Source organism: Antechinus flavipes, chromosome 6 (assembly GCF_016432865.1).
Source record: "Antechinus flavipes isolate AdamAnt ecotype Samford, QLD, Australia chromosome 6, AdamAnt_v2, whole genome shotgun sequence".
NCBI classification, from domain to species: domain Eukaryota; kingdom Metazoa; phylum Chordata; class Mammalia; order Dasyuromorphia; family Dasyuridae; genus Antechinus; species Antechinus flavipes.
Window position 1 is genome coordinate 137,954,997 of NC_067403.1, and position 26,650 is coordinate 137,981,646.

Here is a 26,650-nt window from a genome sequence, read left to right on the forward strand (position 1 = left end):
GAGGGGAACATCCAGTTACCAAGATTTTCCTGGGAATTCTCTACAGTGGGGGAAATGTGCAGAGCTTGAAATTTACTACCCTACTCAGCCATCTTCCCCAAATCCTCCAATAAGAGTCTTAATTAGCAATGATACCTCACTATTGAATTGTATTGATGAGGTGCTGAATTTGGAAATGAGATTTACAAAATTTACATTACAATATGTTTCCATTAAGATTAAGGTCTTATCTTGTATAGATAAGATAAGGTCTTATATAAGATAAGACCTAAGGAGCAAGTAAATGGTATCATATGCCCTTCAAAAAGGTCAAGATATTCATTGTTTATCTGTTTACTAACATATCCTATATCTCTCTGCCAATGCTATTCATTAAAATATTATTACCTATACCAATGTTTTTGTTATTGTTCAGTTGTTTCAATTATGTCCAACTCTTTGTCACCCCTTTTGGGTTTTGTTGGTTTTTTTGGGCAAAGATAGAGTCGTTTTCCATTTTCTTCTCTAGCTCATTTTACAGATGAAAAAAACTGAAGCAAACAAAGTTAAGTAACTTGCCCAGGGTCATACTGCTGATAAGTGTCTGAATCAGGATTTGAACTTAGGGTTTCTTGACTCCAGGCTCAGCTCTCTATCCGCCACCTAGATGGGCTGACTTAACTGGCTGTTACCTTTAATTGTTTTGCAAGCATAATACTTCTCAGGGCAAGCTTTTGGAATCCCACACTTATTGTATGTGCTGAATTTGGAAATGAGATTTACAAAAACAAAACAAAACAAAAAAACAAGAAGCAAACAGAAAACATTTCTTGATGATAGTTTTGGTTTATCTTCTTAACTAATGAAGTAAAAAATATATTTAAACTAAAGAAGATAATACTTACGTTGTTCATGTATTTCTGGGTAGCTTGGCATGGAAAAAAATTCAGATAAACCAATCTTTTCTCACTGAAAAAAAATTTTTTTTACAATTATCTTTTTATTTTTTTTATTTTATAATAACTTTTTATTGACAGAACCCATGCCAGCGTAATTTTTTACAACATTATCCTTTGCACTCACTTCTGTTCTGATTTTCCCCTCCCTCCCTCCACCCCCTCCCCCAGATGGCAAGCAGTCCTATACATGTTAAATATGTCACAATATATCCTAGATACAATATATGTATGCAGAACCGAACAGTTCCCTTGTTGCACAGGGAGAATTGGATTCAGAAGGTAAAAATAACCCAGGAAGAAAAAACAAAATTGCAAATAGTTTACATTCATTTCCTAGTGTTCTTTCTTTGGGTGTAGCTGCTTCAGTCCATCATTGATTAATTGAAACTGAGTTAGATTCTTTGTCGAAGAAATCCACTTCCATCAGAATATATCTTCATACAGTATTGCTGTTGAAGTATATAATGATCTCCTGGTTCTGTTCATTTCATTTAGCATCAGTTCATGTAAGTCTCTCCAAGCCTCTCTGTATTCATCCTGCTGGTCATTTCTTACAGAACAATAATATTCCATAACATTCATATACCACAATTTACCCAATCATTCTCAATTGATGGGCATCCATTCAATTTCCAGCTTATAGCCACTACAAATAGGGCTGCCACAAACATTTTTGGTACATACAGTTCCCTTTCCCTTCTTTAGTATTTCTTTGGGATATAAGCCCAGAAGTAACACTGCTGGATCAAAGGGTATGCACAGTTTGATAACTTTTTGGGCATAATTCCAGATTGCTCTCCAGAATGGTTGGATTCGTTCACAACTCCACCAACAATGCGTCAGTGTCCGAGTTTTCCTGCATCCCCTCCAACATTCATCATTATTTTTTCCTGTCATCTTAGCCAATCTGACAGGTGTCTCATTGAAAATTAAAAATCCACATAATTATTCTGTCTGCTTCTGACCCTTGCTATTTAAATAGTTTAGATTTTCCTAAAGAAATGACTAGTATTAGTTGGTATGCATCTTTAAGAATATCAAATGTATAATCTCCATTGTTTACTTATAATAACAGCAGAAAGAAAGTGATAATTCATTGTCATTTGACTTCTGTTCATAGATGCTGACAGTGATTACCTAGCAGAAAGATCAATTGAAGAAGTTTATTACCTTTGGTGTTTAGCTGGAGGAGATTTGGAGAAAGAGCTTGTCAACAAGGAAATCATTCGCTCCAAACCACCTATCTGCACACTCCCCAAGTAAGGAAAGAAAAACATGTTGTGGAAAAGGAATAAGAACATGGATTTAACATTTCCAAAAAAGCTTTGGTATATATTTTTTAAGTGTTCTGACTCAGTAGTTGTGGGAAGCAACTGTAAGTTAACACTAAGTTCAATCAAGAGCCAAAGTCTGTTTCCATCAATATTTCTTGTTCTTGTTTTCTTTGTCATTTTCACTTTTTAGGAATGGTTTTCCTCTTTTGTCTTATCATCTTGGTTGAATTTGGATCATGATTATAAAAAGCATGCTAACAGTAATTAATGTTAATGGTTGAATCAGTAAACAAAATTCCTAGCACACAATTGTAATAAACCAGTAGAGTTGTTGGAGAGAGAGAATGTTATTACTCTTGATGAAAACAAGATGCTGATGCAAAAAAAAGTATATATTTTTTAACTAAATTAGATAAGCTGCCATATAGTGTTGATTTTAAAACTTATCCTTATGGAAATTAAATCTGCAGAACTACAGATATTTACATTCTGTAAATCAGGAGGGCAATGATGAAAAAGCAGGATACGTTACATTTGAGAGCTGTCACTATTACCTTCCTAGATTTTGTTTTAACTATAACATTTCTACTTCTACTCCCTATTGACAAACACCATCTCTTGAACAGTAGAGTTTACTATTAAAATTAAGATGAGTAATTTATAAAATCTTTCCAATCATATTTTCCCTCTCTTTTTGTCATAATATTAAATTATTAGCTTGGACCTATCAGTATTTTTCTATTGATTTTTATTTGAATTGATTTCTAAATTATTAGTGTGGGTAATGTTCATTCATTTGCAAAAATAAGTCCTTCTGTGTTGGAATCCTTACTAACTGCTAACTAATTAGAGTTGATCTAATCTTACAAGCAGATTTTGGCCAGAACCTGAAACAAGGTACTAAGTAGAACTAATTAATACAAGGCTTGTGTTCACACCTTTACTCATTGGAGTCCACAAGTATGCTAGCTTCACAAAGTACACTTTCTAACTTCAAGGGAGTCCACACCTCCCTTAAAGCTTGTTGGGCCAGAGAGCACTATGGGAGAAAACCCATAATCCCATTCTCTCAGAAGAGTCAGATAAAAGGCCAGCGATGAGGGATCTATGGCAGAATACATTATTTCCTCTTGGCTGGCTGGTCGCAGAAGAAAGCTCAGCTGGACCCGAGAGGAGCGACTCTGGTGGCAGACAAAGGGTTTTCAGAGGATAAAGCTACGAGTGGAGAGTTCAGTGGACAACCAGATTCATCTTCATCTCACATCACTGTAGTTGGTGGCTGGGCTCCCCAGAAGGAGTCAAGAGAGACATTCCATCTCTGTGTTGGTTGGAGGCAGAAGAAAGCAGAGGCAGAGGCTGAAGGACAGAACCTTTGGATTTGGAGACATCCGAAGGGCTCTAAGCCTCTAAATCGGCTGTGCTTTGAGAAGAACAAGAACTCCAACATTTGAACTCTAACACTTGGCGCCCAAGTGTGGGAACCAAGGACCCTACTTTCACTGAAGAAGTCTCCAGTGACCAGGAACTGAGTGAGTACAACCTTTTTTGGCGAAAATGGGACAGATCTTAGGTAAAGATTCTCCATCCCCCACCCCAACCCCACTAACCCCAGCCCCACCTAGGAGTGGTGCTATAGAAAGCCTGCTTAAACTGATAGAAGATCAAGGGCTACTTGTAACTTGGGGACAGGCAGCTAGACTTCTGGCTACATTAAAACGCACCTCCCCTTGGTTCTTAGAGGAAGAGCAAATCTCTCTAAAAAACTGGGCATTGGTTGGTCAACAGTTCTCCGCATATTACAATGTCCTCGTTCAGTTTCCATTGAAGTATTCCTTTTATACAATACGATACAGATGGCCTTAAAATACCGTACTTGTTCTAGGAGAAAAGGAAAAAACTCTAGGAATAGCCAAAGGGGGAAGCCTGAGATAAAGGAGGAAGACAAAGAACAGATTAATGGCCATATCCCCACAGGGCAGGGAGACTTAATTGAGGCTCAAGGGTGGGGTGAATCTGAGGCAGCCTCAGCCCCACCTGAGGAGCAGGTAATTGACTCTCTTTCATCAACTCCACCCTCCGGGATGGAGGGAGAAGGGGTAGTGGGGGGGGCAGTGACAACACCAGCACCTCCCCCCCAGCATCCAGCACCTCCCCCCTAGCATCCAGCACCTCCCCAGCATCCAGCACCTCCCCCCCAGCATCCAGCTGCTCCTATGAGTAGATTGCAAAAGGGACTAATTAAGGCCAGAGAAGAAGGGAAAAATGTATCAGAATTTCAACACCACATTTTTCCTGTAATTCAACAGTTTAATTCTTCAGGTCAAGAAAGTAGAAGATACTCACCTTTTGATATAGAAATCCTGAAAGACCTGAAAAAAGCTTGCACTCTTTATGGGGCTACATCAGCTTATGTTAAGATGCTATTACAAAATTTGTCTTTTGAAATCTTGACCCCTAATGACTGGAAATCGATAGCAAGAATATGCCTAGAACCTGGACAGAACTACTTGTGGCTTTCTGAATATAGTGAGCTCTGTAGGATACAAGCCCAACAAAATAGTCAAAGTGGGTTCATACGGCAATCACCTGTGACCTACTAACAGGTACAGGTCCTTATGCAGATGTCGCAGCACAAATTGGTTATTCTGTAGCAGCATATCAGCAAATTGCTGCTAATGCTATCAAAGCGTGGGCTTCTCTTCACAATAAAGACGACAAGGGGGGGGCCTTCACAAAAATAACACAAGGGCCAAATGAAGCCTTTGCTGACTTTGTGGGACACTTGCAGACAGCTATCACAAGAACAAATGGAGAAAATGCAATAACAGACATTTTGATAAGGCAACTTGCTAAGGAAAATGCTAATGAGGTTTGCAGAAGAATTATACTAGGACTGCGCAAGGATGCTCCTTTAGAGGAGCTCATAAGACACTGTGCTACAGTGGGCACAGGTGCCTTTTATAGCCAGGCTATGATGCAGACTTCCCAAAATCCAAACATGAGAAGACAGAGTCCCTCTTGGCAAGGGACTTCCAGAGAGACTCGTAGATGCTTTCAGTGTGGAAAAGTAGGACATCTGAAAGCTCAATGTTGGTATAGAGATAGAATGGGAAAACAAAGTGGGAGAACAAGACCCCAAACCCCATGTCCAAAATGCAACAGAGGCTTCCATTGGGCCTCAGAATGCAGACAGATTCAGGGAAACGGGATGAGGGGCCCAGCCCCAGAGCCCAAGGCAAAAAACACTTGGGGCATGATGGCAGCCAATGGTGCACCCAGAGAGTGCCTAGAAGTCCAGTATCCAGACATGACCAATCAGCCAGAAAGCCATATGATGGGAGAAGGGGATTACACAGTCAACCAGCCAGGAAGCAACCTGATGGCAGAAGGGAATTACAATTGGGGAGAATAGAGCTGTATGCAGCTGGGACAACTGAGATACCCCCTGGAGAGGTGAAATCTGTTGCTCTCCAACCTATGGATCCCCTACCTCCAGGCACAGTAGGCTTGACCATTTCACCTCCTTTTTGTACGTACAAAACAGTGTCCATCCACACACTGATGTGGGAAACTGGAGAATGTGTAGATAATATCCCAGTCACTAATACAGGTAGACAATGTGTGACTTATCATCCAGGAGAAGTAGTAGCATCAGGTTTACTCATACAGAATCCTAAGAAGCAACCTGGTGATAGTCACCCAGATTCTGACTCCAGACCACAAAATCCAGGAATATACTGGACATCAGCTGTAACAGCTGACCGACCTATGCTCACGATCTATATAAATGGCCTGCCATTGGAAGGATTGGTACACACAGGTGCAGATCGTACAGTTATTAGAGGTGCCAATTGCCCCAGTCACTGGCCAAAGATTAAAGCAGACACCTATATGTCTGGAGTAGGAGGATCAATAGCAATAAAGTTAGTGCTGCCCCTATGAGATGGACTTTTGAAGGCAAAACAGGAGTTTTTACTCCTTTTATAGTTGAAAAAATCCCCATCAATCTGTGAGGAAGAGACGTTTTACAACAATTGGGGTTAAAAATGTGTACTTCGGCTTTTTAAGCAGGGTTGCTGTTGAAGGCCTGCCAACACTTTTCCCTGTTCCTATCCATTGGAAAACTGATACACCAGTGTGGATAAAAACAGTGGCCCTTAGGTAGCGACAAAATTCAGGCCTTATTAGATATAGTACAGGAGCAGCTTGAACAAGGGCATTTACAACCTTCTCTGAGTCCTTGGAATTCACCAGTGTTCGTTGTAAAAAAGAAATCTGGAAAATGGAGGATGCTCACTGATTTAAGAAAAGTGAACGAACAGATGGAAACTATGGGAACTCTTCAGCCTGGACTTCCATCTCCTACTCAGCTTCCTAGAGAATGGCCTCTTTGGGTTATAGACATCAAGGATTGTGTCTATTCCATTCCTCTGGATGAGGAGGATATGAAGAGATTTGCCTTTTCAGTGCCCAGCATTAACTTAGCTGAGCCTTATAAAAGATATGAATGGACGGTTTTGCCACAGGGAATGAAGAACAGCCCCACTATGTGTCAAATGTATGTTGCTGCTGCTCTTGCTCCAATAAGAAAAGCATTTCCAAAAGTTATGCTATTACATTATATGGATGATATATTGGGATGTGCACCTGAGGAACAAATGCTAGAAGCATGTCTACAAAAAACCATAGAAACACTAAGATACTACAAACTTCATATCGCTACAGAAAAAATTCAAAGGCATGCTCCTTTTCAATATTTAGGATATGAAATATATCCTAAGGCACTTACACTACAAAAACTGTCTTTAAGAACAGAGAGGTTGAACACCTTAAATGATTTCCAAAAATTAATAGGAGATATCCAATGGATGCGTCCAGTATTAGGTTTAACTACCAATCAATTGCAACCCCTATATGACATTTTAAGGGGAGACACTGCTTTAAATTCACCACGCCGGCTTACAAAAGAAGCTCAAGAGGCCTTGAGAGAAGTTGAACTGGCTTTATCCAATGTAGTTGAAAGAGTAACTCAAAAACCCTTGGAAATATCAGTTTTTGCTACGAAAGAAGCACCCACAGCAGTCCTTCATCAAGGAGACAGTGTGATAGAGTGGGTGAACCTCCCAGCACAACCAGAACAAAGCCTTACGCCTTACCCAGTGCTTGTGGCTAGGATTCTATTAAAGGCCATTAAGCGAGCAGTACAATTATCTGGGACAAGACCTGACAAGATATACACCTTCTATACAAATGCACAAATTAATGTATGCTGTGAAACCATCCCAGAGTGGCAAATTTTATTAGCCATGGCTCCAAATTTTGCACATGGATCTCCATTAAAGATAACCAGACTACTGCATAATTGGCAATGGATTTTTGAGGAGAAGGTTTCTAAGGTTCCTCTTGAAGGACCAACCATTTTTACAGACGCAGCCAAACAAAATATTTGTGCTGTATACTCTCATGATCTAACCGTAAAAAGAGTAGTCAAAACTCCTTTTCAGTCCACTCAGCAGAACGAATTATATGCGATCATGCTAGCTCTCACTTATTACCCAGGCGACATAAATATAATATCTTATTCAGCCTATTCAGTAGGTGTGGTACAAAGAATTGCCACAGCCCAAATAAAATTTGCAGCTTCTAATATATATCAGCTCTTTAAGGAACTTCAAGAGCAAGTGAGAAAGCATCCAGGAAAGATTTATATCCTGCATGTCCACTCACATAGTGGACTTCCAGGTCCTATTTTTGATGGAAATTCAAAGGCAGATAGCCTTTTAACTATGTTGGCCAGTACGCCTTTATTTCAGGAGGGCCAGGAATCCCATTCTAAATACCATCAGGCTGCTCGAGCTTTGCGTTTACAGTTTGGGATTACAAAAGAAGAAGCTAGGAGCATAGTAAAAAGCTGTACAGCTTGCCTTCTCTTCCACGCTCCTACACTGCCTCCAGGGAAGAATCCTCGTGGTTTGAGACCCAATGAAATCTGGCAAATGGATGTGACCCATTATAAATCTTTTGGTCATCTGTCTTTTATCCACGTTGTGGTAGACAGCTTTTCAGGATTCACTTTTGCCATACCAGCAGCAAAAGAGACAGCCTGAGTGGTCACTGAATTCCTCATTCAAGCATTCGCAATTATGGGTGTGCCACAAGAAATAAAAACAGATAATGGACCGGCATATACCTCCAAACATTTTGAACACTTTTGAGCACAGTATAAGATTTTACACACTACTGGCATACCCTTTAATCCTCAAGGTCAAGCAATAGTAGAAAGAAGAAACAGAGACATTAAGACACTCCTCCAAAAACAAAAGAAAGGGAGAGCCACGGGTAACCCTAGAGAACTTCTAAATTTAGTTCTCTATACCATTAATTTTTTAATCTTTGATAAAGATGCACTGGCTCCAGCAGACAGGTTTTATAACCCACCAGAAGAGCAGTGCCCAGTGCAAGCAACTCCACTATCTTTAGATAATCGCCAGGTGATGTGGAGAGACCCAGAAAGTGGTGAATGGAAGGGACCAGATAGGCTAACTGCTTGGGGGAGAGGATTTGCTTGCATCTCTACATGTGGAGAAGGAATCAGATGGGTGCCGACGAGCCGCATTCGCCTTGTCCATCGCAGAGAGATGGAGCAGACCCTTGAAACAAAGGAGAAGACCCAAGAAATATCGGGTGGTTCTGTGGCTGATTGTGCTCACCATTGAAAGAGCATAGCTGACAAGGAGACTGTTAAAAAGACTTAAAATCTTCAGGGATCATTGGATTTCCTAACACAAGATGAAACTGTTTTAGTTCTTGAAAAACCAGCGAGAATCATTGGATTCCTTAAGATGAAAAATTGTTGATGAGACTTTTGCAGTACTTCAGGGCTTACAGGAACTATTGGATTCCTGGCACATGAACTAATGGACAATGGATTCCTTATGGACTATTTCTAGGACTTATGGACAAGTGTAAATTTTCAGGATGATTCATGTTGTTACATTACTACTAGCCTGTGTTATATTGCTGTGTGCTTATGTAAATTATGTATAATGCCTCCCATATTGATGGATTTATGTATGCCATGTATATCTGTTACAAAGTTCTGGCCCATATTGATGGATTTATGTGTACCCCTTCAGAAACCCACTAATCTGATTAGATTTCATATTTCGTTTGGTGTTTTCATCTAACAAAAGAAAGGGGGAGATGTTGGAATCCTTACTAACTGCTAACTAATTAGAGTTGATCTAATCTTACAAGCAGATTTTGGCCAGAACCTGAAACAAGGTACTAAGTAAAACTAATTAATACAAGGCTTGTGTTCACACCTTTACTCATTGGAGTCCACAAGTATGCTAGCTTCACAAAGTACACTTTCTAACTTCAAGGGAGTCCACACCTCCCTTAAAGCTTGTTGGGCCAGAGAGCACTATGGGAGAAAACCCATAATCCCATTCTCTCAGAAGAGTCAGATAAAAGGCCAGCGATGAGGGATCTATGGCAGAATACATTATTTCCTCTTGGCTGGCTGGTCGCAGAAGAAAGCTCAGCTGGACCCGAGAGGAGCGACTCTGGTGGCAGACAAAGGGTTTTCAGAGGATAAAGCTACGAGTGGAGAGTTCAGTGGACAATCAGATTCATCTTCATCTCACACCACTGTAGTTGGTGGCTGGGCTCCCCAGAAGGAGTCAAGAGAGACATTCCATCTCTGTGTTGGTTGGAGGCAGAAGAAAGCAGAGGCAGAGGCTGAAGGACAGAACCTTTGGATTTGGAGACATCCGAAGGGCTCTAAGCCTCTAAATCGGCTGTGCTTTGAGAAGAACAAGAACTCCAACATTTGAACTCTAACACTTCTGCCTAGGAAATTCTTTAAGAAGAGGATATGAAGAATGTTTTGATTCTGGAAAATCTTCCTAGGAAATGCTTTAAAATATTAAATAATATTTTTGATTGTTGTTCTACTCCAGAGCATTCTCATTTATCTTCTTCATTACAATAGTTCCAGTACACACATACAAGATTTCTTATTATTATGATATGATGACTTTTACATGTAGATTGAAATACCCATAGGAGTAAGTTTAGCAGTACTCAAAAAAGCAGTAGAAACCTGCCCTCTTGTGTTCCTTCAGCTTAAATGTGATAAAAATATAATTAAATGGTATTCTAGAAGTCTAGTGCAGTTTTAAGTTATAAAGGTGTATATGTAATAAAATAATTACATTAGATATAATAATCTAATATGTTAATATATATAAAATATGCATTGTACCAAGACTTTTGTAACACCAAATACACACAGACAAAGGGAATCTGAAAAATTCTGGCATATTTGAACTCATCTCATCCAGGAGTGTGATGATTTCACACAAACTCACATCTTAAGTTCCTTTTTCTTAAAATTGTTTTTCTTTCTTGTTTGATAGAGCATTGTTTAATGCTTACTTTGAGTTTATTTTTGAAACAGCAAGTTGAGTTTAATGTGCATTTTAAAAAATATTTCTTGATATTTGTTTTGCTTGTCTTTTTTTTTTTTTTTTTACTTTCTTTTTTTAAATTTTATTTTATAATAACTTTTTATTGACAGAACCCATGCCAGGGTAATTTTTTTTACAACATTATCCCTTGCACTCACTTCTGTTCTGATTTTTCCCCTCCCTCCCCTAGATGGCAAGCAGTCCTATATATGTTAAATATGTTGCAGTATAACCTAGATACAATATATGTTTGCAGAACTGAACAGTTAGTTCTCTTGTTGTACAGGGAGAATTGGATTCAGAAGGTTAAAAATAACCCGGGAAGAGAAACAAAAAATGCAAATAGTTTACATTCATTTCCCAGTGTTCTTTCTTTGGGTGTAGCTGCTTCTGTCCATCATTTATCAATTGAAAGTTTTGCTTGTCTTTTGTAGCTTTCTATTTGAAGATGGTGAGAGCTTTGGGCAAGATCGTGATAGAAGTTCACTTTTAGATGATACCACTGTGACATTGTCACTCTGCCAGCTAAGAAATGTAAGTTATGTGTTGAAATTTTAGTTTAACTACTATATTAAAATACATTATCAATATATTTTTATCATTGTATTGTTGAGAGATGGGAGCCACTAGTCCAGTGGCTGCTGGAGGTTTAACTCAGACTTTAGAATGGATCTGTTCATGTGAGAGGATGATGATGATATAAGGAGACCGAGAGCTGGTTGCATTCTCTGACCTCTCAGCTGAGAGGCAGTTGCGTCTTCTGACTTCTCTCCTCTTCCCTTTTGCCTCCAATTTATTTCATTCCGAATCCACAAGGAACATCTGTGAAGGCTGCTTTACAACACCTTCAAATTTATGATTCACAGCTGTAGAGGCTCTTGAAGAATTGACCTAACCCTTCATTTAGGCATGGTCCTTAACATATAGTTTTATAAAGTTGGATTGGATGCTTTTATGTTAAAATACATTCTATATCTTATGTTTTTGGAGGAAAAGTTTTCTTTTATTACTTGAATATGAAAAGTGGGTGAGAGTTATTAGGATTTAATGTTTGTCAAATAAGATTATCTTCTTTAGTAAATGAACTAGTTTGATTAGGGAAGTATCATGATTTTCTTACTAAGATATTCCTTTTATCTGAAGTTTAATCATATCTCAAATCATTTAATCATATCTCAAATTTTTAAATGAATAAGAAAACTCTTCTAAAAATTACTTGAAATATGTCTCAAACAGGTCTTCTTAACCTTCAAGAATTGACATGTCTAAATTTTTGCTTGAAGCAGTTTATCTAAAGTCTGTACATTTGCATAAAAACAAAATTAGTCAGTTACAAGTGTTTTTAACAGCATGCTGTTAGAGTTAAAGGACATACCACTCTTTTAACAATCAACAAATTACTTTTGTGCCTAATGTATTTTCTGATAGGTATTATTTAGGTATTTCTTGGGAAGTATCTATTGTGACAAAACAAAATATAGCAAGACATTTTAAAAAAATCTATTAAATGGAAAAAATATGGTGTATGTACTTTGTGTACACATCTTAGAAATGCACACATGATTTTAATTGCATTTATTTTTAATGTTAAATAAATCAAGTAAATGATTTTTTTTAAATTTGTTGGTCATAATAGCTAACAAATCAGCAGATCATAGGGCATTTATATACTAAGTTTTATAAAATTGATTCTTTTTGTGTGAAATATTTAAATATTTCATATTCAATAGTATAACTACACACATAAAATATATACCTACAATACACATGCATAAGCCTAGATGATTGTATATTATATAATGTATAATATATACATGTTTATATTTGTTATATGTGGTAGAAGTTTATATTTATATATACTTTGAATTGTTTTCTTTTTTAATACTAGCCAAGAAAATCACATTTTTCTGGGAAATTTTTAGCCATTTTTTTTTCTACCTTAAGAGGAAATAATAGACTATAACTTAAGAATACAAAAATTATTATACTTTAATAAATTAGGAATTCACATGGTACAATTTTCTGTTCCTGACAGTGATTTTGTGAGAAAGTAGGACAGTTAGTTGGAAATTATTGGTTTTCAAGGAGATAGTCTTAACTTGGGGGAAAAAATAAGAGAAAATTGCAGAGAATAAAAATGTTCTCTCTGTAAACTATAATGATTGATTGAAAGGTAAGTAACTTAGTTGTTTTCTATTAAATACCTTGTATTCAAGTTCCCATGCTGTGAAGGAGATGGAAAACTTTTAAATGATATGGTTCTTTTTCTGAAGGAATTTTCATGATCATTCAAAAAGTAAGACATAGCATGTGAAAAAGTAAGCTACATTATAAAGCAGAAAATGAGATACAGAAATATGAGAATAATGATTTTACTGGGATTTTTTAGTGAATTAAAACTGAAATGTTTTAATTTAGACATATCCTAAATTTTTTAATGCCAGCCTTCAATTTCTAGGTATTGCTATTGTTGAAAGTGAAATCTTTTTTTCCTAAAACTGTGGCATAAGTAAGTTAGCAATATGCTAAAATTCAGTATAAATTTATATGTGAATCATCATTTTAACATATAGAAACCAAGTGGGGCATATGGGACATAGAACCCTTTCAAGGTCTAAAGCGTGGGAGTCGTTTACATAACAGATATGCACTTTCTATTGGAAAGTTTCATTTAAGAGAGAAATAACAGGTAAACATTTAGCTAATCTTTTAGGTAATTCTCAGTATTAGTTCAGAGAATTTGCCTTGATTCTCCTTTGGAATCTTACAGACAATCTTAATGTAAGAATGCCTGTGTAGTGTTAAAAAAAAAAAAAAGTATCAGTGCAAAGGAGCCTGAGAATGCTATGTTGGACCTTAGAGAAGTCATTCTACTCTCATTAGAAGGGTGAACTTTACAACAGGGCACTATGGGCAAAAAGCAATTAAATTTGTTCAGATTGCTTAGAACTTATTTCTGGGTTTACTCCTCTGCTTTTTGCCCTGTTATGCTTTTGAAGAATCCTTAGAGTTCTGCTGGTTATTACAGGGGGAAAGTTAGAATTAAAATGACTTTTGGGAGAAAATTAGGCAGAAAACTAATTTGTACCTAATCATAGCTAATTTTAATAATAGCTAGCATTTAATAATAGCTTTAAGATTTGCAATGTGCTTCACAAGCACTTCATTTTATCTCAATAGCCCTTGGAGTTAGGTGCTATCCCTATGCCTATTTTATATATGAGGAAACTGAGGCAGAGAAACTTTAAGTAATTTGCACAAAATCATTTTCAGTACATATCTGAGGCCAGAATTAAACTCAGATTTTCCTGACTACAGGTCCAGTACCTTATCTACTATGCTACCTAAGCTAACCCTATGGTTTTTTTTACCTCTTAATTTATCAGCGATTTTCATCCCAATAAATTGGTTTAGGATATGTAAGAAATGCCATTTACTGGCATGTTTACGCTGCCTAAATGAAAAGGAAGAAGAATTCTGGCTTTTGCTTTAAGTAAAAGGTGTTTATTTTAAAAAATTAGTCATATTACATTCCCTTTTATTACCTTTTCCACATATAATTTGGAAAGTATTTTATTTTTTTATTTGGTTTAAAAACTTATACTAGCTGTTTTATATTTTGTTTGGCCAGATGTCAAAGCAGATGGTTACATTGATAGGGATATATTGAAAGAAATCCATCACTTGGAACTGAACATTAACAATCAGAGGCCTGCTAAATGTTCATGTTTACAATATGAAAGAATTCTTGGATTCTTGTTTATATTGTATTGTATATATTTCATACCCACCTTTTTCCTACAGAAGGTAGATCCATATTTTTTTTTTATTATTTTCAGAGACTAAAAGATGTTGGCGGAGAAGCATTTTACCCCTTGCTTGAGGATGAGTAAGTATGTATTGTCTCACTGAATATTATTTCTTCTGCTATTTGTATTGCAGCAGAAAACAATATCTGTGGTCAAAACATTTGTTTTGAATAAGTGCTTCTTAAGAAGGAGAGAATCTTCCAACCATGGTCATTTTGATGAGTTTTTGTTTTGTTGATTTCTTTTTGTTCTTTATGTTACTTTTAGTCATCCTACTATTTTTTCCCCCTCTTTTTTCACAGCCAGTCCAATTTACCTCATTCAAACAGTAATAATGACTTGTCTGCAGCTGTCACTCTTCCTTTGATCATCCGAGAGAGAGACACAGAATACCAGCTCAACAGAATTGTTCTCTTTGACAGGCTACTGAAGGTAGAGATTCTGTAATATTGTTTCAGCAAATCTTTTTTATACACACACACACACACACACATACACACAGACACACATATAGGCATGTATGTTTTAATATTTATGTACACAATATTACATGTTCTATATTTAAACATTATACACACATCTACACACATACTGACATACAAATATTTCCCATTGGATTGTAAGCTCTCCAGGAGGATAAGGACAGTCTTTTGCCTCCTTCTTTATTCCCGGCATTTAGCACAGTGCCTGGCACATGATTGGTGCCTAATAAATGTTTATTCATTGATTATCTATATGTGCATCTCTCCCTTTTTATTTCTCTCTCTGTTTGTATGTATACATACATATACATATATACACACATACACAAAAATATTTGATTGTGTGTATACATATGTTTAAATGTTATATGTTAAACATATTGTTATCACTGTATAAGATATATATTATATAATATACTTATTATTGTAAGTATATAATAACATATAAAACTTGAATTATTTTTCTATATATACATATATAAATACATAGTTAATTCTTGGCATTCGTGGTAGTTATATTCTATAGAGTTGCTTCAAAAATTAAATTAGCAAATACTGAACTAGTTGCTCCTAAGAGAAATACAGTGTTACTATGAGCCTCTGGTTGCAAATTTTAGTTTAGCACATTCTACCCAATCTCATATAGATAGGCAAATTATATCTTCCTTTTCTACATATACCCTATTGTTGATTTATTAACATTGAACTCATGGCTAACAGCATTATACCTCATATCTGAACAAAGGTTATCTAATACATATGTTTTCTTAGTATAAGGTACATCACAGCCTTCTTGCACATAAGAGTACTAGATAGCACTTCAACACTAAACTGAAGACCATTTTAAACATCAAAATCTCCAACAAAAAGCACAAAATGTGGAAAAATATGGCACTTAATGGACTGCAAAAAGGATATTGTTTACATTATGACAACTAAAATAAGGAGGCAGAGCGTCATCTTTTTCAGTCTTTGCTGGGAACATAAGCATTGGACAATTCAAATATTTTACCACTCTGCTCATATCTAAGAATGACCACAAAAAAGCTATAGGTGTTGAGTTTGGAGTTATTTAGGGAATAGGCTATTCACAAATTTGCAATTTAAATGCAAATAATAAGGATCAGCTGGAGAGATAAAGAAGAGAGAGAGATATTGATATTATTATTATTGTTATTGTTATTTTTTATTTATATATAAATGGAACTAGAAACACCTAAGTTCATATCTGGTCTTAAACAGTTATTAGTTGTGTGATTGATCCTGCATGTCACTTATTCCCTTTTTACCTCAGTTTCTTCCTTTTACAAATGAGGATAATAGTAGCAACTACTACCCAGAGTTGTTATGAAGATCAAATGTATTAGTAATTGTGAAACATTTAACACGATGCTTGGCACATATCAAGCACTTTATAAATGTTAGCTCAAACTATATGTAAACTTCTCTTAATTCAATAAGACTAAGCATAGCTTGGAATCCTTTGGCATAACCTCAAAAACTCACAAGCTGTCCACATAAAACTTTACTGACTAAATAGTCAGTGACAACAATCAAAATATCAAATATTAGCATCTTGGATATTTTTATGTGTCTTATGTCCTGAACTTTAATAAATTGTATCTTAGAGACACAGAAGGACTCTTAAGGACACTTACAACCTCAGTAGGAAGTTTTTATGATAATCTTTGAAACAACCATTTAGGAATCCTTTATCACTCCCTCCCTATCCCAAAAGCTAAACCAGAAATAGATGTGTAAAAAATTCTGGGAGGAAAAAAAGCTATAGTCAGACCTAGCAAGACTGATAAGTTAACAACTGAAGATTCTGAGGCTTTTTAGCTATCCACTTTATTACCAGAAGCATGCACTGATAACTCAAAGTTCACTACTGTCTCTGAATTCTGTTTCCTTGGCAGTATGCTAACAAATGATTCACTAATAGATAAGGAATTGAAAAAATGGTAATGAATAATTCACTAATGAAAATGGTTTTAAGATTATTAATTATTTATAAAGCATTTATCACATACCTACTATGTTCATAGAACTTATCCAGCCAGTATAGAGAATACATAGTATTCTACCCTCTAAGGAATTTGTGATCTAAAATAATATTTATAAATACTTTTTGATTTTAGAGAAGAAAGAGATCAGAGAAAACTTGGAGAGGTGAGAGAAGAGATGGGTGTAGGCTGGTTCTTGAAAAATGGACAGGATGTGCATTGGTGGAATTGAGGGAAGGAAATTGAGGCAATTGGTCCCTTCACCTCCTAGAAAATAAGAAGAAAAAAGGAAGCAGTGTCAGATTTTATATTCTTGGAGGTCAAATCTTCACTGTAAACAGTAACTGTAGCCCTGAAATGAAGGACACTTTTTCCTTGGAAGGAAAACTATGGCAAATCCAGACTAAAAAGCAGAGATTCACCTTGCCAATAAAAGTCAAAACTATGAATTTTCCTTTTAGCAATGTATGGCTGTGAGAGTGTTTTTATAAGGAAAGTTGAGTGCTGCAGAATCAGTGCTTTTGACCTTAGTACGGGAGAAGACTTCTGAGAATCCCTTGGGTAGCAAGAAGATCAAGTCAGTCCATACTTAAGTTAAATCAGTCTATTCACTAGAAGGTCAAAAATTGAAGCTAAAACTTAAATATTTTTAACCACATAATGAAAAGATAGGAATCATTGGAAAAGAACCTGAGTTGGCGAGGATTGGGAAAAAAAGGAGAAGAGAGTGGCAGAGAATGAGATGGATGGATAAGAATAATGGAAGCAGTGAAAATGAGCTTGGGCAGACTTCAGGAGATGATAGAAAGGTCTAGTGAACCATAGTTTGTAGGAGACAAAGAGTCAGACATGACTGAACAACTACAACAGCAAAATATCATTTACAGCAGATTGCTTCCCTAATACATAGATTAGATATATCCTAAGTTTTTGATAAAAGGAGACCCCAGGAAAGTTAGGTAAAAACATTTAAAGCAATGTGGCATCGTAGTATTTAAGGGGAAAACATAGCAGGCAAACTACATTTACTGGAAACCATTGATACATTTATCAAGCATTTATCCACTGTTAAATAATGAAAATACAAGGATAAAAGTGATAGAGTTTCTGTCCTTAAGGAAATTATGTTCTACTAAAGTGATACAGTAAGTACAGTTTAAAAAAAAAAAAAAAAAGTGTAGTATTGGACAAAAGATCCAAAGTAGACTGAGAAAATTTGAGGATTTCAAGACAGTTACAAAACATAACATATCCTTGCACAGTGATTGATGTAGCAAAGATTCAGTTATAGTTTATTGAAACTAAGATTTATTACTTACCTATTTATGCTTGGCATTGTTAGCTCCAAAGAAATGCCTAGGGGTTTTGAAGATTTAAGTGCAGTTATTGCTGCTCTTAAGGAGCTTAAAATTCAGGGAGTGGAATGACACCAGGAAGCTGCTTGAGGTCTTCCAATTTACCTCAAAAAACATATGAAACTAAGCTTCTGAGTAGAATCTGATGGAATGAAACCATTCTCCAGCTCAAAGATAGATTGGAAAAACTTCAAGAAAGGTCAGTCTCACTGGGGTGAAAAAGGTATTCAGCCTAGCTCAGATAGACTCTGAGAAAGCCAGCAAGAGGGTCTTAATTACAGCAAATCAGCAACTGAGATCCTCGGTCACTAGAAGCAGATCAGTGGGCAGCTTCCAGCTCAGAAGACAAATTTTGGGAAACCAGGCTGTTTCCTGAAAAGACCAGGAAAAAGCGACCCCTTGCAAACACAAGGGGCCCCTATGTTCAAAACCAAGGCTCAGAGCTGCACAGGAAGCTAGGGACAGCATCCACTTTGTCCCAGGACCAGAGCTTGATCCTAAAAGCAAAAAAGGAAGAAACATCAAAAGAAAAGGAAAGAAAGTGAGCAAAAAACAGAAAGAACCTTGACCATAAAAAGCTACTGTGATGACAGGGAAGTCCAAAACACCAATTTAGATGAGGACAAAATGATGACAGAGGAAATCTCAAAGAGTGATATGAATTGGTCTCAAGCTGAAAGAAGCTTCTTGGAAATGCTCATAAAAGGAAAATAAGAGATGTAGAAGAGAAAATGAGAAAAGAAATGAGAGGTATGCAAGAGAGTCAACAGTCTGGAACTGGAAAGGCAATTCCTTAAAAAATACAATTGGCAAAGTGCAAAAAAAAAAAAAAAAAATCCACTGAAGAAAATGACACCTTTAAAATAGAATTAACCATTTCGAACAAAGAAATATAAAAGTTAACTGAAAAAAAATCACACATTAAAAACTTGAAATGAGCAAATGACTCTTATGAGACATAAGAATTGCTCAAACTAAAAAGAATGAAAAAATGGAAGAAAAACAACCAATCTGGAAAAATAGATCCAAAAGAGACAGTTTAAAAATTATTGGTCTCCTGAAGGCCATGACCAAAAAGAAAGGAGTCTAGATAACATTCTAAAAGAGATCATCAAGAAAAACTGCCTCGATATTCTAGAAACAGAAGGGGAAATACTCATTGAAAGAATTTATCAATCATCTTCAGAAAGAGATTCCACAAGGAAAACTCCAAGGAACTGTGTTGCAAAACTCCCAAGCTATAACTTCAAGGAGCTTAAAATTCTTTTGAACAAGATGACATATAAACATAAAGTCATATGTAAAATAAGTATATGCAAAAAAAAAAAACAAAAACCATTTATCAGACAGTTCCATGGTAACTTGGTAAGGAAGGCAGTGGTCCAAAATAGAAAATTTTGACTACATCAAATTGAAAAGTTTTTATACAAACAAAACAAATGCAGACAAGATTAGAAGGGAAACAATAAACTGGTAAAACATTTTTACAATCAAAGGTTCTGATAAAGGCCTCATTTCCAAAATATATAGAGAATTGACTCTAATTTATAAGAAATCAAACCATTCTCCAATTGATAAATGGTCAAAGTTTATGAACAGACAATTCTCAAACGAAGAAATTGAAACTATCTATAGACATATGAAAATATGCTCCAAATCATTATTAATCAGAGAAATGCAAATTAAGACAACTCTGAGATACCACTACACACCTGTCAGATTGGCTAGAGTGACAGGGAAAGATAATGCGGAATATTGGAGGGGATGTGGGAAAACAGGGACACTGATACATTGTTGGTGGAATTGTGAACACATCCAGCCATTTTGGAGAGCAATTTGGAAGTATGCTCAAAAAGTTATCAAACTGTGCATACCCTTTGATCCAGCAATGTTTCTACTGGGCTTATACCCCAAAGAGATACTAAAGAAGGGAAAGGGACCTGTATGTGCCAAAATGTTTGAGGCAGCCCTGTTTGTAGTGGCTAGAAGCTGGAAAATGAATGGATGCCCATCAATTGGAGAATGGTTGAGTAAATTGTGGTATATGAACATTATGGAATATTATTGTTCTGTAAGGAATGACCAGCAGGATGAATACAGAGAGGACTGGTGAGACTTACATGAACTGATGCTGAGTGAAATGAGCAGAACCAGGAGATCATTATATACCTCAACAATGATACTGTTTAAGGATGTATTCTGATGGAAGTGGATCTCTTCGATAAAGAGAACTAATTCAGTTTCAATTGATCAAAGATGGGCAGAAGCAGCTACACCCAAAGAAAGAACACTGGGAGATGAATATAAACTGCTTGCATTTTTGTTTTTCTTCCCGGATTATTTATACCTTCTGAATTCAATTCTCCCTGTGCAACAAGAAAACTGTTCGGTTCTGCACACATATATTGTATCCAGGATATACTGTAACCTATTCAACATGTAAAGGATTGCTTGCCATCTGGGGGAGAGGGTGGAGGGAGGGAGGGGAAAAATCAGAACAGAAGTGAGTGCAAGGGATAATGCTGTAAAAAATTACCCTGGCATGAGTTCTGTCAATAAAAAGTTATTTTTTAAAAAAAAGGAAGGCAGTGGTCCCTGTGGCAGTCAGACAGGTTCTTATAGAGGAATGAACTGAGCTTTGAAAGATATTAGAGATATTTCATAACAGTGGTGAGAAAAGAGGTACATCTAGCTATGGGGGCAACCTATACAGAGAAACAGAAGGAGAAAGGAGATGGAATGTTGTGTGTGGGAATAGCAATAAATGGAATTAGAAAGTTTGCATAAACATGGCAAAAATATTCTTCCATTAATATTTTTACCCTCCTAGTTTCACCTTTCTTTTATTTTCCATCTATTGATTCTTTTTTATCCAGGACTGTGCAATTCAGTTTCAATTCAACAAATCTCTATTAAACACTACCCTATTTTGAACACTGAAAATAATGAAAATCATACAGTGATACGGAAAGAGGGTAAATCAGGATAGCAAGAATCTTTCTGATCTGTTTATATGTAGTTTTTTATTTGGTTCATATCTACCAATAATAACAATATCAGTAAGCATGTTTGCATGTGTCTTCAAGACAGCCTTGGATAAAAGATGGAACTTTGTCATTTGAAATATTTTTCATGTTTCTATTCTATAGGCTTACCCATACAAAAAAAATCAAATCTGGAAAGAAGCTAGAGTTGACATTCCTCCACTCATGAGAGGTTTAACCTGGGCTGCCCTCCTAGGAGTTGAGGTAAGAATAAAAGAGAAGAGAGGAAGGTAAATAAGTGAGACTGATCAGAAATGTTAAGAAAAGATAGAGAAAAAAAGACTGCTTATATTTTATTTCAAGTTACTAAATAGAACACTAAAACAGCAGAACAAATAGCATGTTGGCAGTTTATTTAAATACATTCCATTTATTTCCATCATTTCTGATTAGATGTTTATACATTTGCATAATCCTGTATATTTCAAAATAATGTAAAATAATTATTGAAACACTCTAAACAAATGTATAATGTCAAAACAAATCTATACTGAAACAATTTACATATTGTTCCCAAATAGGTTCTGTTGCCTTTGGCTAGATCTGCTCTGCCCAATCCAGTTCACATTTAGATAAGGCTGCACTTAAACATATCCAATGTTTCAGTGATTTAATTATGATAATGAAGAAATGAGAGGCAGCATGCATTCTTCTAGGCTGTTTTTAATGTTAGGGATTAGAATCAGATGAAAAAATGTTCAAAGTCACTATTGATTAGAGAAATGCAAATTTAAAAAAATACTGAGGTATCACCTCCTTCCCATAATATTTGCTTATATTACAGAAGAGGAAAATAACAAATTTTGGAGGAATGATAGCAAAATTGGGACACTGATGCATTGTTGATAGAATTGTAAACTACTCTAATCATTGATCAATTTAGAACTCTGCCCACAGGGCTATAAAACTGTGCATATATCTCTGATCCAGCAATATCACTACTAGATCTGTATCAAAAGAGAAAAAAAAAGGTAGTTGGAGAGAAAAAGACCTATATGTACAAAAATCTTTATAGGCAACTCTTTTCTGATGGCAAAGAATTGGAATTTGAGAAGATGCCCATCAATTGGGGAATATCTAAATTGGTTGTGGTATATTATTGTGATGGAATACCATTGTGCTAAAAGAAATAGCAAGTTGTATGGTTTTAGAAAAACTTAGAAAGACTTATATAAAGTGATTCAAAGTGAGCAGAGTCAAAACAACTTTGTATACAGTTACATCAATAATGTACAATAATCAACTTATCTCAGACAATTTTGAAGGACTTATGATGGAAATTATTATCCACCTCCAGAGAAAAAACTGCAGATTGAAACATATTTTTTTCTTGGTTTTGTTTTTGGGTGGTGGTGTTTTTGATCTCTGTTTTCTTTTATAACATAACTAATATGGGGATATGTTTTTCAAAACTTCATATTTATAATTCATATCAAATAACTTGCCTTTTCAAAGAGTAGAGGAGAGAGAAAAAAAGAGAATTTGAGCTCAGAATTTTAAAAAAAGGAATTTTAAAAAATTTTACAGGTAATTAAGACACGTAATGAAATAAAAATATATTGGGGGGAAAATCTTTATAGGTTAGATGGAGCTAAAAGTGGCAAGAGTCAAAATGATGGGCCAATTCGTAATCAGACCTTTCTCTTGGCAGTTTTTCTATCACTCTGTATACCCACCTTCATTAACTTCTTACTAGACCTATTGGTCACTCTTTTCCTAACTAATCTACACCCTCTGGATGGACATTACCTCCCCTACAATCTCAGCAAACATGGTGTAAGGTCCCTAGATTTGGAATCAGGAAGATCCTAATTCAAATTCTACTTCTGGTCCTTATGAGCTGTGTGACTCTGGGCAAATCATTTAACATTTCTAGATTTCAGTTTCTTAATCTATAAAAGGAGGCAGTTGGGACTTCTTGGCCTTTAGGATCTCTTCCTAATCTAAATTTATGATTCAAATATCTGTCCTTTGAGCTCCTCCCCAAAACTTCTGCTATTTCCCATTACTTCATATATACCTGCAGTTATACTTAATCATTAGCTTTTCATTCATTTTATGTTTGTTTGATCAGAGAGACACTAATCTAGATATAGATTTGGGCATTTCAGGTTCTAAGAAAAATTAGTCTAGATTTGGGTTCGAGCCACCTGTCAAGTTTAGCTAATTGTACCTATCGGCAAAATCTACCATGTTTCTATTCTTAGGTTGTAAGGAGTTTCTAATGGTGATTTCTATTTCCAAATGGGCAAGTTCCCACATGTGAGTTGTAACATGCTTTTGAGAAACCTCTTTTAAATGTTTCTAAAGATAGCTTCCACCCATATGTTAATAACTAATTAAAATTTTCTAGAAAATAATAGCATTTTTTTTTTTATTTTCAGGGTGCCATTCATGCCAAGTATGATGCTATTGATAAAGACACTCCAATTCCTACTGACCGACAAGTATGGTTTTCTTCTCTACCAATCCAGAATCTTTCTTCTATATTTTTAAGTCTTAGAAGTCTATAAGAAAAACACTCCTTCAAAAAATAGCATTCAGATACAAACAAGGCTTATGAAACCAAGAGCTCAGAACTGAGCCATAGAAAAATTTGGAAATTAATGGATTGGTTATTTTATTCCTAAAATTATGTACCTTAAAGAGTTTTACTGTATTTAAAAAAGTACTTGAAAACTATACTTTTACATATATTAATAGTGATACTATATATCAGTATTATTGATATGCAGTTATAATTATATATGATAGAATTATAATATTCAAAACAAAGTAGGTCTTTTCCTTTTGCCTCTTAAATGTAATTTTATTTCTTTAAAGTATTTGATTAAAAAACTATGTGTATTCATTTTTTTCTGTTTCTCAGAGATTACTAAAGTGGTCTGTGCTCAAATGCACATTCCTTTCCTTATTTGGGGATTTTTTAAACATCATGGTAATTGTCCTGATTCTACCCCAAGGATTGATTGTTTTACAGATTGAGGTGGATATTCCACGCTGCCATCAGTATGATGAGTTGTTGTCTTCTCCTGAGGGCCATGCAAAGTTTAGGAGGGTATTAAAGGCTTGGGTTGTTTCCCATCCAGATCTTGTGTACTGGCAAGGTAAGTGAGTCAATTCTAATTATGTTAGCTGTTCTTATAAAGCTACATAGAAAGGGGTCTGTGATACCTAGATAAAGAAGGGAAAAAAAGAGAGGGAGTGCAATGATCAGACATTTGCTATATACCAGACACTGTGCTGAGTATTGGAAACATAAATATAAAACAAAAAGAAAGACAGTCCTTACTCTTAAAGAGCTTACATTCTAAATATATGCTCCTGACTATTTTAAGGAAAAGTCCATTTATTCCTATGCTCTCAAGTGTTTTTATTAGGAATGGATGTTGGATTTTATCAAATGCTTTTTCTGCATCTATTGAGATGATCATGTGGTTTTTGTTTGTTTGGTTATTGATATAGTCAATTATGTTAATAGTTTTCCTAATATTGAACCAGCCCTGCATTCCTGGTATAAATCCTACTTGGTCATAGTGTATTATCCTGGTGACAATTTTCTGTAATCTTTTTGCTAATATTTTATTTAAGATTTTAGCATCAATATTCATTAGGGAGATTGGTCTATAATTTTCTTTCTCTTTTTCAGCCTACCTGGTTTAGGTATCAGTACCATATCTGTGTCATAAAAGGAGTTTGGTAGGACTCCTTCAATCCCTATTTTTTCAAATAGTTTATATAACATTGGAGTTAATTGTTCTTTAAATGTTTGGTAGAATTCACATGTAAATCCATCTGGTCCTGGGGATTTTTTCTTAGGGAGTTGATTGATAGTTTGTTCTATTTCTTTTTCTGAGATGGGACTGTTTAGGATATTTACTTCTTCCTCTGTTAGTTTGGGCAAGCTGTATTTTTGGAGGTATTTTTCTATTTCATTTAAGTTGTCGAATTTATTGGCATAAAGTTGGGCAAAGTAACTCCTAATTATTGCTCTAATTTCCTCTTCGTTAGTGGTGAGTTCTCCCTTTTCATTTTTAAGACTAACAATTTGATTTTCCTCTTTCCTTTTTTAATCAGATTTACTAAGGGTTTGTCTATTTTGTTGGTTTTTTCATAGAACCAACTCTTAGTTTTATTAATCAATTCAATAGTTTTTTTACTTTCAATTTTATTGATCTCACCTTTTACTTTTAGAATTTCAAGTTTAGTGTTTGACTGGGGGTTTTTAATTTGTTCCTTTTCTAGCATTTTTAATTGCAAACCCAATTCATTGACCTTCTCTTTCTCTATTTTATACAAATAGGCCTCTAGAGATATGAAATTTCCCTTATTACCGCTTTGGCTGCATCCCATACATTTTGGTATGATGTCTCATTATTATCGTTTTCTTGGGTGAAGTTATTAATTATGTCTATGATTTGCTGTTTTACCCAATCATTCTTTAGTATGAGATTATTTAGTTTCCAATTATTTTTTGGTCTACTTCCCCCTGCTTTTTTGTTGAATGTAATTTTCATTGCATCGTGGTCTGAAAAGGATGCATTTATTATTTCTGCCTTACTACATTTGAGTTTGAGGTTTTTATGTCCTAATATATGGTCAATTTTTGTATAGGTTCCATGAACTGCTGAAAAGAAAGTGTATTCCTTTCTGTCTCCATTACATTTTCTCCAGAGATCTATCATATCTAGCTTTTCTAGTATTCTGTTTACCTCTTTGACTTCTTTCTTATTTATTTTCTGGTTTGATTTATCTAATTCTGAGAGTGCAAGGTTAAGATCTCCCACTATTATAGTTTTACTGTCTATTTCTTCTTGCAGCTCTCTTAGTTTCTCTTTTAAGAATTTAGATGCTACCCCACTTGGTGCATATATGTTTAATATAGATAGTGCTTCATTATCCATGCTACCCTTTAGCAAGATATAGTGTCCTTCCTTATCTCTTTTAATTAGGTCAATTTTTGCTTTAGCTTGATCTGAGATCAGGATGGCTACCCCTGCTTTTTTGACTTCACCTGAAGCATAGTAGATTTTGCTCCAACCTTTTACCTTTAACCTGCATGTATCTCCCCGCTTCAGGTGTGTTTCCTGTAAACAACATATTGTAGGATTCTGGCTTTTAATCCATTCTGCTAACCGCTTCCTCTTTATGGGGGAGTTTACCCCGTTCACGTTTATGGTTAGAATGACCAATTCTGTATTACTTGCCATCTTGTTAACCCCGGTTTATGCTTTCCTCCCTTCTTTCCCCTTTCCCCCCCTTCCAAGT

At 35.6% G+C, this 26,650-nt stretch overlaps 1 protein-coding gene across 3 annotated transcripts in view; it reads left to right on the forward strand.

The window, feature by feature from the left end:
• The window catches only part of TBCK (TBC1 domain containing kinase), a 640,231-nt gene that overhangs the window by 89,328 nt on the left and 524,253 nt on the right, over window positions 1-26,650 (forward strand). For all 3 annotated transcript variants that reach the window (XM_051967429.1, XM_051967428.1, XM_051967430.1), the window contains 7 exons: window positions 2,059-2,197; window positions 11,121-11,220; window positions 14,526-14,575; window positions 14,798-14,927; window positions 21,488-21,586; window positions 23,767-23,829; window positions 24,363-24,489. In XM_051967429.1, the coding sequence (XP_051823389.1) occupies window positions 2,059-2,197; window positions 11,121-11,220; window positions 14,526-14,575; window positions 14,798-14,927; window positions 21,488-21,586; window positions 23,767-23,829; window positions 24,363-24,489 (708 nt within the window). The remainder of the gene's footprint in view (window positions 1-2,058; window positions 2,198-11,120; window positions 11,221-14,525; window positions 14,576-14,797; window positions 14,928-21,487; window positions 21,587-23,766; window positions 23,830-24,362; window positions 24,490-26,650) is intronic.